Genomic DNA, 15,660 nt, shown 5'->3' with positions numbered 1-15,660 from the left:
TCCAAGATATTAAATTTTACACTAGGATGTTTGCTCCACATTTCCCAGAAGATCAAATTGTACAGGCCATCGTGGAAGGAATTTCACCATCCTACAGGTCCTATTTGTGTTTCGCGTTGCGTCCGCAAAATTTTGCCGAGTTTGAGGCTATGGCGATCTCAGCCGAAGGAGTTAGATATGCCGACACATTACGTGTCGCGAAGGACCCCCCCCCGTCGTTAAGTAATTTTTCCACCTCGCCGAACCATCACAACCAGCAAGTGCTATGTTTGTTGATCGCCAGTTCATCTCCGGAACATGTGCACTTTGATCAAATCCAATGGGACAGAGAACGGAGCAAGGTCATCCTAAGGCTGTTTCAAGTGTGGCTCATTTATTCACATTGCCAAGAATTGCCCGAATGCTAATAGCATCCCCTCCTGCTCAACTTCTGGTGCAACTTCCACCAACGCCAATAAGCAAAAGTGACTAGTGGTATCGGCTGAGTCGGCGTGTTCACCTTTTTCAGGCTCAGCCCCTGTTAAACCCGACGAAAGCTCAGGGAAAAGTCTGGGCTCCTCTAATATATAATTCGAAGGTCCCAAAGAATGTCTTAGGACTGCGGCGGATAACCCCGCACCTGTACATTTCTCAAAATGGAGTTGAATAATGAACCCGTTACCGCTCTATTAGACTCTGGAAGCGTGTGTTCAATTATTTTGGCTGAATGGTATTCGAAATTAAAGTCTGTCTGTAAACTGTCTGTTTATTGTCCGTCTTAGGTTCAATGCGTTTCGGCTAACACTTCTCCATTAAAAATTTTAGGTTTCATCTTTGCAAAAATTAGGATTGCTAAATTTACTTGGAAAGTTAAACTGTTTGTGGCTAAGCATTTGTCTTGCCCCGTTATATTGGGAGCGGATTTCATGTCTTTTACTGGTCTAGTGCTCGACATTCAGAGCAAGTCGTGCACGTTCAAATTTCCGAGTAATTTCAAGATTACCTTACCAAAATGTAATTCTGTGTTATGTTCATCTGTTTCGCCTACCCAGAATGAGATGTTGTTAAACCTTAGACATCTACCTGAGGAGCAGGCAGAGAGTATTAGTAAGTTGTGTCAGTCATTTCCAGATGTTTTTTAAGATACTCTTGGTGTTACTGACCTTATCGAATACACGATTGAGGTTACGGATTCGATTCCAGTCCGATTTCCACCTTATAGGTAGTCTCCACCTAAAATGAAGGCTCTGAAAGAGATCATAGATCAAATGTTAAAAGATGGTATAATTCGACCCTCTAAGTCGGCGTATTCATTGCCTATTTTCTTATTTCCAAAACCCCAAGGTCGCTTCAGGCCTGTGATTGACTATAGGGCTTTAAATCGGAAGGTGGTGTTACAATCTGTGCCCCTTCCCGGCCTTCACTCTTGTTTCTCATGGTTTCGGAAAGCTAAGTTCTTCACCATCTTAGACCTTGATCAGGCGTATAACCAGATCCCTCTAGCTGAAGAATCCAAACATCTTACAGCTTTCGCCACGGATTGGAACTTGCATGAGTACAACCGCGTGCCTTCCATGCTCCCCACGGGAGCAGCTGTGCTTACGAGACTGTTAGACAGTCTTCTCCGACATCAAATTCGAGTACTTATATCCTTATCTTAATGAAGTCGTCGTATTTTCTGAGATCATTGAAGAACATCTAGATCATCTGAAAGCGGTCCTAAATCGCTTACGTTAGGCAGGGTTAACTGTGAAGTTATCTAAGGTTGCTTTCGCTAAGCCTTCCATGTCATTTCTAGGGCATATTGTGTCGCCCGATGGTGTCGCTGTGGATCATTCTAGAACACAGGCCATCCGTGATTTCAAACCTCCCAAGGACATCAAATGTATTGCCAGATTCATTGGCATGGTGAACTTCTTCAGGAAATTTATTCCTAACTTCGCTAACAGGGCGGCGCCTTTGAACTTACTTCGTAGGAAAGGCCTCAAATTCGAGTGGGGGCCTTCTCAACAAGCCGCCTTCGAAGATCTCAAATTAGCTCTGTGTAATGCCCCTGTTCTTGCCATGCCTGATTTCTCGAAGAAATTTATCGTCCAAACCGACGCGTCGTCGTCAGCAGTGGCTGCAGTCCTTCTTCAAGAGACTGAACTAGGGAGGCGACCTATCGCCTATGCATCTAGGACGTTATCGGCTCAAGAAGCCAAGTATTCCTTCTATGAACTTGAAGGTTTGGCAGTCTTATTTGCGCTACACAAGTTCCGCCTCTATCTGGAACATGTCAAGTTCGACTTGGAAACAGATAACCAAGCCTTAAGCTGGGTCTTAGCCAGGCCGCGTCGTACTGGTCGCATAGCCCGCTGGGCCATCAGAATTTCTGCTTTCCAATTTGATGTTAGGCATATAAGGAACTGAAAATGTTGTGGGAGGCGGACTAAGCCGTATGTTTGCCAATGATGTAGAGACCTCTGAACAGGAAGATAGCTCTTCATTTCCCGAGTCCATACCTCCCGGGGTGAATGCCCCCATGTTGTTTAGGGATATTGAAAAATATCAAGGTGAAGATCCGACGCTGGCCCCTATCATGGAAACCCTTTCTTCTGGGGAACATGTCGTCCCTTATGTATTGAGGAATGGTGTTTTATGTTGCCCGTCGGGACATGATAAGAAGATGAAAGTTGTGGTTCCAGCTGTTCTTGTACCTATGATCTTCAAGTACTACCATGAGACCCCATTAGGGGGCATTTAGGCATTTTCAAAACCCGAGAAAAGATTCGAGAGATGTTCATTTGGAAAGGTATGGACGGTGAAATTCGTGAATTGGTAAAGGCTTGTAAATCTTGTTTGCTTAGTAAACCCACCATGTCCACTAAGCTAGGTCTATTGTCTTCTCACCAAGCGTCGCGCCCCATGGAACGTCTCTATATCGACTACGTAGGACCCTTCCCCCAATCAAAGGGGAATGCCAAAAATTCATCCTTTTGTGTGTAGATGGTTTCACAAGATTTTCCTGGTTATTCCCGACTAAGCTGGCTACAGCTCGGTCTACTATTTCTTGTTTAAATTCCATCTTTGCTTCTTTCGGTCCGTGCCAATATATTGTTTCTGACAATGCTAAAGCTTTCACCTCCAATCTCTTCCGTAAATTCTGTTTTGATCTGTCTATCTCTCACGTAACTACTTCGGCGTATTATCCTCAACCATCTTTGGCTGAACGGGTCAATCGTAATCTGAGGTCGGCTCTAATTGCGTATCATCATGATGATCGTTCCACGTGGGACACATCACTGCATTGGTTGGCCTTCGCTTTGAATTCGCCGGTTCATGAATCTCATAAGTTCACTCCAGCTTCGTTAATGTTTAAGTTCGTACCCACCACGCCGCTCTCTCACCTTTGGTCTCTTAGTGATATTCTACCAGAGACAATAGATCCAGATAATATTAGAGATCTTTGGAAGAAGGCCACGGCCAATGTTAAAGTTTCCCATGAAAAGATTTGGGAAAGATATGATCGTGGACGGAGGCCCAACAATTTAAAAGTAGGAGATCAAGTCATGATTAGAAACTTTGTTCCCGCGGGCAAGCTTGCCCCCAGATTTCATGGGCCGTGCACCGTTTTGGATTTCTTAACTCCAGTAACATTATTAGTGAGCAATCCAATCACCGAGAGGATCTTAGGGTTCACCAGTCTCAGGTGAATCCTGTGTAATGTCATTGTTAACTTAGCCGTCTAGGTTTTGCAACGGTGTAAAGATTATATTTTGTCCTTTTCCAGAGGACTTCTGCCCCAATTCATTTTCATTGTTATAGAAATAGGCATTTCATGTACGACCTTGCCCTCTGCTTACTCTGCTGTCCTTTCCCTTACGGCTATTACCAAGCTCCCGTCTCCAGCTAAACCATACCAGTGGCTAACAATTTCCACGCCGCTGGCCCCTCAGCCTCACCAACAAGATCGTACCCTAAAGCACAAGTTAACAACAACTTTTTTCTCACCAACAAGATCGTACCCTAAAGCACAAGTTAACAACAACTTTTTTCTGTCGCCGAGATCTTACTGTTTCAGTGCCCCGCAGCCGTTCGTCGCCTTACCTCCACCGTGGTGGGGTATGGGCCCACTTTACTCCCGTGATGTCCTTCTGTGTACGGCGCGCCGGAGTCTATCTCCCGGCAAAGGATGATGTGCGGCGCACCAACCGCCAGCATATCTGGGGACTATAAATACACTTCGCAACTGCGGCGTTCTTCATCACGACTACCCCTCTCATAGTAGCGGGTGAGGTGTATCTCAGGGTACTTGAGGGGTCCGGGCGACCTCGACTGGACATCGGCAGCGGCGGCAAGTCTTGCCGTCAAAATTAGCAACGTGAATTTGGCATTCTACGGCAACAAAGACACTCTGAATCTGGAGTTTAACTAGTTATCCAAAAAAAAAAACTTTATAATTATTTTTCTTTCTTCAAAATTCTTCTTCTATTCAACGTTAAAAGACTTTTTCATCTATCAATGTTTCTTCCATGTTCTTCCAGCAATCTTTTCACAAGGAAGTTGAAATTTCCTCCAATTGATTAATTTTTGGTAAAACAAAAAACTTCTTCTATGGCACCCCTTGGAAGGACTTTTTTTGTGGGGGAGGCCTGTACCGGGCGGTACACCTCTATGCTGCAAATTTAAATCTTGCGCCAATAAATCCTCCTATATAGAAGGAACTCTGAACTTTAAAAACTGGATCAATTCATAATTTTCTCAGAAGATGTCACTGTGTGAATTTCGATTTGTTTTTGTTTTCCATTGATCAAGAAGTGTGGACATTCTCTTATAGATGTCTCTACTAAAAACGATGATCATGCACCCTGGTGCGAAGTTAAGGAACTTTTTTGAAGAAATTTTGTATTCATAAGTTTTCTCTTTACTAAATTTTGTTCTTTCATTTGTGGGTTGGCAATATTAATCTTTTCTTTCCGCCAGTTTTGAAGTTAGCCAATCAATTATTTCTGTATTTTTTTTTTACCAGTCGTGACTTTCTTCTTCGATTTTGTATGTGACTGTGTTCTCTAGCCAATAAACGCCTGTGGGTATGTCTTAATTATTCATGAAAGGTCTCGAATCTTCCCCGAGGGTATAAAAACTGCTGATTTTCCTGTCTCTCGGCCACTTTATCAACATCTAGCTTAGTGTATGGACATGTAGCAGGAGGCGGGAAGCGCCTCTTTTATCAGTCAGCAGCCCTTTAATAAGGTAATGGCCATTTTACATCTTAATTTTTTGCTAGCTCAGCAGTTAAACCCGCGGGGCAGCTCCGAAACCTTTACGTTGTAACCTATCTTTCAAGCATGTAATCTTCCATCGTTTTTGTAAAACTTCAAATATCTTTAGCTGTAAACCGGGGATAGAGAGTGATTTACTCTCTTGAGCACCCCTTCATTTTTGGTTAGAGGTGACTACATTTTGGTAACTGATTTCTTCCCTTCTGTAATGTCTTAAATTTTTCTTATACGAGTCACCTCCATAGTTTGGGAATAGCCCCTGTTTCTTCGGCCTAGCGCCTTTTAGGTTTTAAAATGTGTATTTAGGAGTGCCAATTCACGCCTCCATTCATTTTGCTGTTTGGTCCATTTACTTAACCTATTATTTTTTGACCTAGGCCCAGTAGGTTGGGTACAAGATAGCCCCGTTTCATTTCATGTATGTTGTACCTTGTAGGCAATTAAGTGTAAAATTTGATATGGCCTTGTAATAGGCTTGAAAAATAGAGAGCGGGTCAGCTCTTTTCGGTGTCAGAAAGGTGCCTCTGGGAGGCTTGATATTGCTAGGTCGGAGCAAGTGCTCCATGTTATTAAGGGATTTCTGCCCTTTGGAAAATATGTGTGTGAGCTGAGAACTCAGAAATTGTAAAACTTGGGGCTCGAAGCCCAGATTGGTAAACTGTCACTAAATCTTGGCTTTTCCTGGTCTTGTACCTTATTATTTGTTGACTAGTTGTTATTTGTTAAACCTTGAAAATCTATGTGAAAATTGTTAAGTTTTACTATTTTCAGAAATATAACCCTTTATGAAATAATAATAACAATAGTAATAATAATAATATCAACATTGATATAATTGTACAAAAATATGTGGAATTATTCGTACTCTCCGAGGACAAACTAAAGCTGAGACAATGAATATTCATGCAACGTGTGAAACCATCGAGTAAACTACACGGGAGCTTTCAAGTGTGACTTAAATGCTAGTAGGCTACGCCTCAGTAGAATTCAGTATACGAATTTAGCAATGTCAATGAAATCGTGGAGGAACTTTGTTAGCTGTGTAATATCAAATGATAAATTGGGAGACGAACAAACGGCTCACTGATATTGAATTTGGAAAGGGCGGTATCAGCTAAATAACAAAATTGCAGTAATTAACTCTGTAACCAATAGAAACTAATGTGACAATAGGCCGAGTTGAAATCATACTTGTCATGACATTATCAAGTAGCCAGTGAAAATGAAATTCAGATCATCTGTGACTCAGGGCCTAACTGCTGATAGTGGATTCGAGAGACAAATGAGGGAGAAGTGATGGGGTAAACGAACAGTACAATTACTCGGGCAGGAAACTCGAGTCTGAGTTTTCTCTGATTAAAATGTCGCGTAACATGTCACAAATTAACATAGTTATACTAAGCTAATCCCCTCATTTGGTTGTGTATCAGCGACGTCATCATCCTTGGGAGAAGATCAAAGTGCAGGAGGTCTGCACGTACTTGGCGCATCGCAGAACTTCAAGGCCTTTTTAACACAAATGTAGTTCAAGTCATCATGGGAGCAGCCCATCTACTATCGAACTACGGACTCTATGCTGTTGGCGCTGCTGCAATGTTCAACTAAGGACCCCAGGTAATGTGCCAGTCGGGGGGAAACTGTTGGCGTGAACCAGACAAGTGTTGAGTACCATTCTGAAGTATTAGAGATTCGCAGTTTCCATTAAAATGTAAATATATTAATTGCATGCAAATGATGTAGACTGTAGATTAGGATTTTGCACTTTCAACAGGAAAAAATAGGTCCTTATAAGGATTTATATTGATTTTCTTCACGGTTGTATGACCGTACTTTATTTTCATTTTCACAGGACAGATTGCATGTTATGTTTATGACGTCTTAGTTGAATTAAATGTTGATCAGGGTAATTGTGTAAAAGGGATTTAAGATTCAAGTAAACTCACTCCAATTTACCATCAGTTATATCCAGTATGAATCTTCAGAAACATTCTGAACTTTCTATTTTTCGCTTCACATCAGTATTAGACATCCCTCCTATGTAAATTAAGGTTAATGATGAAACAACAAGAAGATGAGACGATAGTGGGTGTGATTATAAATATGTTATCCTTAGATCGCAAGTGCTGATATGTATTTTGTCCCCAATCGATAGAATTTCTTCTGTAACTTGTATGTATTGCTATCCCACGGGGGAGAGGCGAAGCTTTTAGCAGATTACTGTAATAAGTATGTGGTATAAGAAAGTGTGAATTTTCCCCCAATGATATGAATAATACACATGATAGATAATTCTGCGCTGTGAATATGAATAGGGCTGGATTATAGCAGTTTTGCGGTAATGATATTAATGGCATAGGCCCTATTGAAAATAAACAGGGATGAGTAAGTAAGCAGTGACGAATACTGCATGCAGACCGCGTGTGTCCCGTTAGTTTGAAAGCGAGAGTGGTTGGCCCAGACTCTTAGTTGGCCTGCGAAGTTATTCATGAAAAGTCCAGAATGCCCGAAAGAAAGAGTATACTGCCGCTGCATTTAAAGGGCTCGTTTCAAGGCTGGCATTCTTTCTCCGAGACAGTTTTACTTGCAATAACTTGTGGAAGAATATCGTTCAGTAGATTTGCAGTTATCATAGATGAGAGAATTCCCACCACTCTTTTACATAAATCATACCGTTGAGGGGTTTCAGATGAGACACCACTCGCCCACGCTGTCGGAAGGGACCTGGATCATTTCTAGGCAGTATCAGTGGGAGTCATACCTGCTATTACCTACTGCCGATGGATTATACTGTCCGTCATCTGCTATATGAATGTGAAGTGTTTTATTTGCCTGTCGGTTATTCTTCAGGAGTGATATTTATCATGTAATCTAAGGGTCCTTGGTTCATTAAAATGTATCATTACAGGGAACAACGTTGTTGGGGTTTCCAATTATACAGTAGTGTTTAAGTAAAATCCGAATGGAACACGCAGCATGTAAATATTTATTCATTTACGAGTCAGATAGGGTTTTAAAAATGAACGTGACGAAGCAAATTTCGTACACTTCAAAATGTGATAACAATTAACTTAACAAAAACCTCATTTAACTTGACAGCCCAATGATACATTCGTCACCTGACTATGTAAATTAATAGTATGAACTATGCAAAAATACGCAGGATATGCCTTCAAGTAATTGTATGTGTGCATAGGGATGCGTGTGTGAAGTGTTAAGTGTTCAAAATGGTTGATCAATTCTAAATGTTTATATATTTTCTGAGCGAAAAGCGATTATAGAAATACGACTACAAGGACATTAATGCCTCAAGAAATTCAATATATATATATAATATGTATTTATGTTGTGGCATATCTAGCAAAGGTTAAAACGTGCTTTATTGGTAATTAAATTGTCATTAAAAATTAATTCATTCTTCTCATTGCGTTTATTGATAATATTCGCCTACTATAGATTATTAGATTATTGGATTGGACTTCGACACCAGGCTTTGTCGGAGGTATCATCCAAGGTGCTCCATTTTAATGTCATGTTACAGGACTATTCTAATCTATTGATTTACTGATACTACGAAAAGGGTAACAATACGACTGTAGAGATCGCATGACAAGACCAAGTACTTCGCAAACTTGCACACCGGACAAGACACTTTGACCATTCATACGAGTGGGAGAGTTGATCTTTTCAGTATCTCAGTGAATGGGTTCTGCTGTTCACTACACGCCTCTCAACTCCTCGTGTGCTTTCAAGAGAACACGTGATGGTGTCCATATTTCCAGCAGGAGACCTAGCAGGACGCAAACTCACTATGTGCTTAGGGTCCAAGGAACCTATTGCTTAGCGCTGAGACCGTTGATTTAAGTTGTAATTACCTGGTGTTTCATTCTCTAATAGTACATACTGCATGTTGCCTGGTGTGAAATACTGCAGTGCTAGTTGTCCTCAGAGTGGTATGTACGAGACTTAAGCATAATTCCGGAAGTAGTAAAAGGTACGCCTATACCTACTGTATGTCTCAAGTATTATTACAATATTATAAGTCCACCTGTATAATACAATACAATACAATACAATATTGTATTGTATTGAACAGGTGGACTTATAATATTGTAATAATACTCGAGACATACGTCAACTACAATACGGAACCAAAATGAGAATAGTTACTTGTAACTTGGTAGCCAACCAGGCAAAATCCAAACTAAATATACCTACTGTAACCGTAAAAGCTTGTTTCGATGGCTAGCTGGACACGAGACTCAGCACAGGGGTGTCCGGTCTTTATCTGACTTATTACAGAGGAGAGGGAAGTAAAATAACATAACAGAATGCTAATTTTCATTAAAAGTTTATTCATAAAATAAAGTCAGAATTTAACATCACCTCAGCACAGCAGTTACAATGAGTTACTTTTCCTGGGATTGAACTGGTCCTGGTACATTGCGGGGTCGCAATGTTTGTTCATGGTGACACCATTTTCCAAGCTGGTATCGAATATCTAGAAGGTCCAGAATATCTAGGAAGTCTGGATGATCCAGGAGCACTCGTGGTCTTGGTTGAAACACTGCACTGGGATACGACATGGATTCAAAGTACAGTAATTGATCTGCACAAATGAGATTATGATAAGTAGCGATATTCAACAAGTCACAAGCGGCAATCAATTGTCTTCACAGTGGGATTTCACTAATTAATTAGAAGAATACAGTCATTACTGATTGATTAAATTGAACTAAAATTTAAACTTGCGATGTATCAATCACGTAAAATAAATGTCACCTTATTAAAGTTAAGTGTGAGAACATCATCCGAATAACGACGTAGAAAACAAGGTATACTGTTTTAAGACTTCACACAACATCGAATGAAAAAGAATAAGTTCCGTGAATTTAGTCCGTTCACTACTGAAAATGGCAAAAGAAAACACGGTCCTTCCTGGAAGTTCCTCGGTTCGACACAAGTCTTATCAGGATCATTATGGAATATTGAATGCACCAGATCATTTAAATGCAGTACTGAGTTTATGCTCACATAAGAGTCTGGTCACTTGTAAAATAAAATCTGAGTTCGACAACACTGTTAAATAGGATTAATTGTATCAGTTGTTCGTACAATTTGAAAAAAAAGGTTCCAACACCTTTGGTGGAATAATTATGCACTATGATGCTTCACTACCATAAATTCCATAACCTGAACAGTCTGAACTATTGGATTATGTTTCACTACTGGCACAGTTTATCATTTGTCCAGATAAAATGGACACTTCTGACATTTCACTGACGATCACGTTTCAACACTTTCAGTATTTAATGTACAGTTAATCACTGTTGTTCAAATACGAACATCAAATTATATTAGCGTAACATTGTATTGGTGAGAAAATGTAAATTTCAGTCACAATGTTCTCATAAATGGTAAAACTCCTCAACTGTTCACATTTCAACTTAGGCACAGTTTCTATCACCACACACACGACACTGAAAATATTCTAAGTCTTATAATGCGTCGTAGTACGCGTACTTAAACTTCACAGAAGGTCGAACTAACAACTTACATGATGAAAGCGGAATACCCAACAGCCGGCCGTCCGATCTCGACTGTGGTACAAAGTGAACTGGCTTCACAAGCGAAATGCCTGCCTTTTTATTTGGTATCCCCAAGAAATTGTAATGGCTAATAACTTCCATAATTTCCAACAGATCTCTTTGAAACTTGGGAGTCGTGATTATAAAGAAAATAGGCTACACGGTGATATAGTTCATTTCTTCATATCTTAATTCACTCACAAGGAATTAATGCTAGAATGGAATCGAACATTCCATCGGCTGATGTAATATAGCCTTGACCAAGTTCCCCAGTTTGTGGCAGGTTGATTCACTGGACTGGTCTAGTTGCAGAAATGACCAACAGCAAGGTCATGTTCAGACTCCCAAGAACACCTATTACAATATGGAGAACAGAACTGTGCAGGTAATATTAATAATGATCCTACAGGCTTAACTACTGCATGGTGCCATCCATGCAACCTGCTGATCACTAGATACTATGGCTGAGTTATTTTAGTTTTTTGGGATGACAATGAGTGGGCTACCGGAATTTTCTAACAAGACAGGATGGAACCAACAACTTGGGACCATGAGCAAAGTGCAGGCGACAGAATTCAATAATGATCTGGATGGACCTGCACTGGCTTTGAAGCTACAATGTTGGGATCCAGAGGCCAACACTCAAACACTTGTCGACAGAGAGGGCTACTGAACATATACATAACAAATTCCATATTGCCAAGTTTCAGGGGAGTAAAATCTAATTAAGCTTTACTTTACTTACGTGTCTTCTTCTTTGAAACGTGGGACGAGCTGCCCGACTGTGTGTTCATCTACGCATATTTCATCCTTAACACCTGCAAAAGGCTGTAAGGAACAATTATGCAAAATAAAGTAAGAAATGTACAGTAAACAGGTATCTACAGTAAAAATATAAAAATAAACATGACATAGCTGACACAGTAAAATTCACAGTTACACAATAAAAATAACAATTTATTCTCCCAATGTAAAAAGGAAATGAAAAACAAGTGTCACGTCACAATTATGTGGAGAAGAGGAACTCGTAATAGGATGAAGAGGACAGCAATGGAAGGGGGAGCAATAGAAGGGAAAGTTGAAACATCAAGGACAATCTCCACATCCCTTCCCAGAATGTACTGTCTTGTGCTCATACAGTTATGCATTTTTAAATGATTTGTGACTTGTATGTTCCATGTGTTCCCAGAGACAACTCTGATCGTCAATCATACATTGGATCTGAACCTGAAAGAGGTCAATTTCTTGCCCATCATGTCCAAGTTCAGTCAAAAAATAGACAGTTGTTGGACTTCTCATTCAGTATTCAGCTTCTAAAGGACTGTGCTGGACCTGTGTACTAGGAGTAGCGAGTCCACCTCATACCCTGAAGCCCCGGGCTTGATTCTCAGACAAGTCAGGGATTATTACCAGAATCTGAGGAATAGTTTGTGGTCTAGTCAGCCTATACGAGAACAATGAAAGAGTTAACTGACAGAGAGAAAGAATCACTGGTCCAAAAAGCCAAGAATAACAGGTGAGATGATTTGTAATGCTGACCACACTTCAACTGAAACTGCATGTTTTCAGGCTGAGGAGCAGTCGTGTGTCAGGCCAATGCTCAGCAGGGCTGGATGGGTTTAGGTTTCATCTCGAAAGGACTCTGTTCAGATGCGTAGTTTGAAACTACCTACAATATTTCCTAGAACATGACCAGAGCAGCCAACAATTATTTTAAATGATCATTCAACTGACATGGACTTTATTCCATACACAATGTTTAGATTCCAGTTACCTCATGGGTTTTTGAAAGAGAGAAACCTTTTACTTTGCTTCAGCTGTTCTACCAATGTAACAAAAATGCTCACTCTGTCAAACAATTGGTCTGTTCTTAAGAAGGTGAAATGTTTGAATTTAGTTAATTGTCATCGAGTATTCCATCACTAGAACAAGGGTCAATTGAATTCATCAATCTAATGAAAGCTGAAGGAGCATATCTAATGTTGTATATTTTGAAGCCAACAATAAGCAAATGAGAAGAAAGCTCCAAAGTCTTGTGTACAAAATGACACAGAAAGAATACAACGTTCCAAAGTACCTTGGATAAAACTGCCCTTCAAACTATCAAGGCTGAGTTCTTTTCAGATGAGTCTCTCCAGGATTGGCTGTACCTAAGGGTAAGTCTCCTCGAATACGTAGGATTATATAGACTTTTATGTTAAATTTTATACAGGAAAGGCAACCCCATTAGTTCACAACAACAAAGATTCAAGCTACAGCCTGCAGCAACTTCACAAGAAAACACGTTTGAAACTGGACATTCTCCTAATAATTGCATAGAATGGATCAGAAAGAACGTTAGGAGTAGCAACGGGAGCCATAATGGCTGATGATGTTTTCAATGGACTGCGCATACAGAGATTAGAGAGACCACAGAGGGAAAAAAAATAAACACATTCTGAACCGTTATCAAAGATGGTCAATTATCCCTAGAAGATGAAGGCAAGTATGGGAGATGCCCAGGAACTTTTCAAGGGCAGCCAACACCCTAGATATCGAGATATACAGGCAGGTGAAGGACCAAAAATCACAGCAAAGAAGCTGAAACTTGTAATTATCTTCGCATAATAGGATACGAGTCCAGATGAAATTCAAGCAGAAATGATTAAATTTATGGACGAAAATGGTATCAGAATACTTACTGTACTGAGCATTCAGTCCTACAATATAACACCCATAGAGTGCTTGGTGTTAAACTTCAGGCTCAACTCATACAACCCAGGATAATCAGTTCCATGGACCATATATTGCAGATATTCCTCAAAATTATCTACCGCGGAATCCATCACAAGTGCGACAACCTCAGCGAGACACACAGTGGTTTCTGTATTCGTCTTGGAACACGTGAGGCAATGTTTGCAATTCAATTGTATACGTTTGATTTGTGGACTAAGGAAAATCTCTGGATCATTGTCAGTATGGTAAAATTTATAAAGCAATTCAAGTGTATACGTTTGATTTGTGGACTAAGGAAAATCTCTGGATCATTGTCAGAATGGTAAAATTTATAAAGCACTGGAACAGAAGACAGACAGACCTGCAAATTATTACCAAAAACTCAAGGAGTGAGGCAGAAACGAATGCAATACCCTCTTCTCTTAACCATCTACTCAGAGCAGACACACATACTGAAGCACTTGAGTGGGTTCCGAAAAGATACAAAGTTTATTGGTGTTCTTTCCAACAGTATACAGAAGCAGTATGTGATGACACAGTGCTGAATGCAGACTGCATTCTGGGATTTCAAGAACTAGTCACTACAGGCTATGAAGTACAGCTTGTGCAAAAAGAAGAGAACACTGTAAATAAGATGCAAATCAAATGGCAAAGTTCTTCATATTCAAACCAGTGCAGTGGTTGTCACTGTCTAACAGTTTATGAAAACAAGAAGCTTTGATTGGTACTATACTGAAACCCAAATCTACTAATCATTGGGAGGGGCATTTTCTAAGAGATTCCCTAAGTCTGAAAATAGCGACAGTGAATGATCCATAGTGTTCTATCAAGCGAAAAATTTACTGAGCTACGTGTGTATGTGTAATTTTCGGAACAATGTTTAAAAGTATTCTCAACAGGAATTCTACAATTTAGGATAAGGTTGAATGTATCATACGGTCTGGATTGTAAAATATCCTCGCTTACACTCCCCTATGTATGCTCATGCCTTCCACTGCATCGCTCTTCCCTGCAATGCTCCTCCTCTCCTGCACAAATGAGTGATCACAATTTGCACAAACTTTAAGTAAGGATTGCGGCTTGACCTTAGCTCCAGAACAACAATGTATAAGAGAAACCTACACCACCTGAAATTCTTCTCCTAAATTAAACAGTGGATAGAGGAAGCATACGGTAATTCATATCCTGAAGTAATCCAAGAATAAAGCTCAAATAGAGAATCACGAAGTGTTGTGTCCTCTTCATCCTACTAAATGCTGTAGAGCCCTACATATTTCATAAACAAGAGGAAAGAGAATCCAAACTTTCAAGCTGTGGACATATCGGAGAAGGTTTCTTATTTTACAATTTGTTTATCGTTGCACCAACAGAGATAGGTCTTACGGTGACGATGGGATAGGAAAGCGCTAGGAGTGTGAAATCACCAACTGTAGCATTAATTAAGGTACAGCCCCGGCGTTTGCTTGGTGCAAAAATGGAGAACCATCTTCAGCTCTGTCGACAGTGGGGTTCAAACCCAGTGATTTTATGGGTGGAGCGTAATGAAAATAAAGAGCTCTTGGCCTAAGCTCATCCATACAATTAAAATGAGTAGTCTGGAATATATGGGTCATATTATGAGGAAACCTGAAAAGAAGAGTCTGCTACTATTTCAAGGAAGAAATTTATGCAAAAATGGACCTGGCAGAAGATAATCTCCTTGGAATGATATTTTGAAGAAATGGGTTGGAACTCTTCGATATATGACGATAGGAAAATAACCCTGCTCATAGCCAAAATCCAGTAAAGGTAAGGTAGATAACTGTGATGAAACCAGCTACTAAATGCCCCGTAGTGAGGGGGTTAGAACAATAATAACTGTCATATAGTACCTAGAATAAGATTTTGAACCATGAGAGGCATACTATATTCTTTTACATTTTATTTTTTGTACGTCTGGGTATGGTTCCCATTTCACTTTTGAAGGTGGTGACGTGTAACTATAAGTTCATAATTGTCCTGTGGAAAAGTTAATATATTAGGCAAATTCTTCAGATGAGGACGAAAGCAACCATCAGGGACGGCGCTATATGAGTTGGTTCCTATGGTAGGAAGGCGTGATCACAGCAAAAATTCAT

General features: G+C 40.2%; 1 protein-coding gene across 1 annotated transcript in view; it reads right to left on the bottom strand.

Annotated features, from left to right (window-relative positions):
• LOC136865917 (zinc finger protein OZF) overlaps window positions 1-15,660 on the bottom strand; it is a 93,031-nt gene that overhangs the window by 23,930 nt on the left and 53,441 nt on the right. Inside the window, exon 4 of the mRNA XM_067142460.2 lies at window positions 11,574-11,656. Within this exon, the coding sequence (XP_066998561.2) occupies window positions 11,574-11,656 (83 nt within the window). The remainder of the gene's footprint in view (window positions 1-11,573; window positions 11,657-15,660) is intronic.

This window comes from Anabrus simplex, chromosome 3 (genome assembly GCF_040414725.1).
Source record: "Anabrus simplex isolate iqAnaSimp1 chromosome 3, ASM4041472v1, whole genome shotgun sequence".
NCBI lineage: Eukaryota > Metazoa > Arthropoda > Insecta > Orthoptera > Tettigoniidae > Anabrus > Anabrus simplex.
The sequence above is the reverse complement of the archived record's forward strand: the minus strand, read 5'-3'. Positions and strand labels throughout refer to the sequence as shown.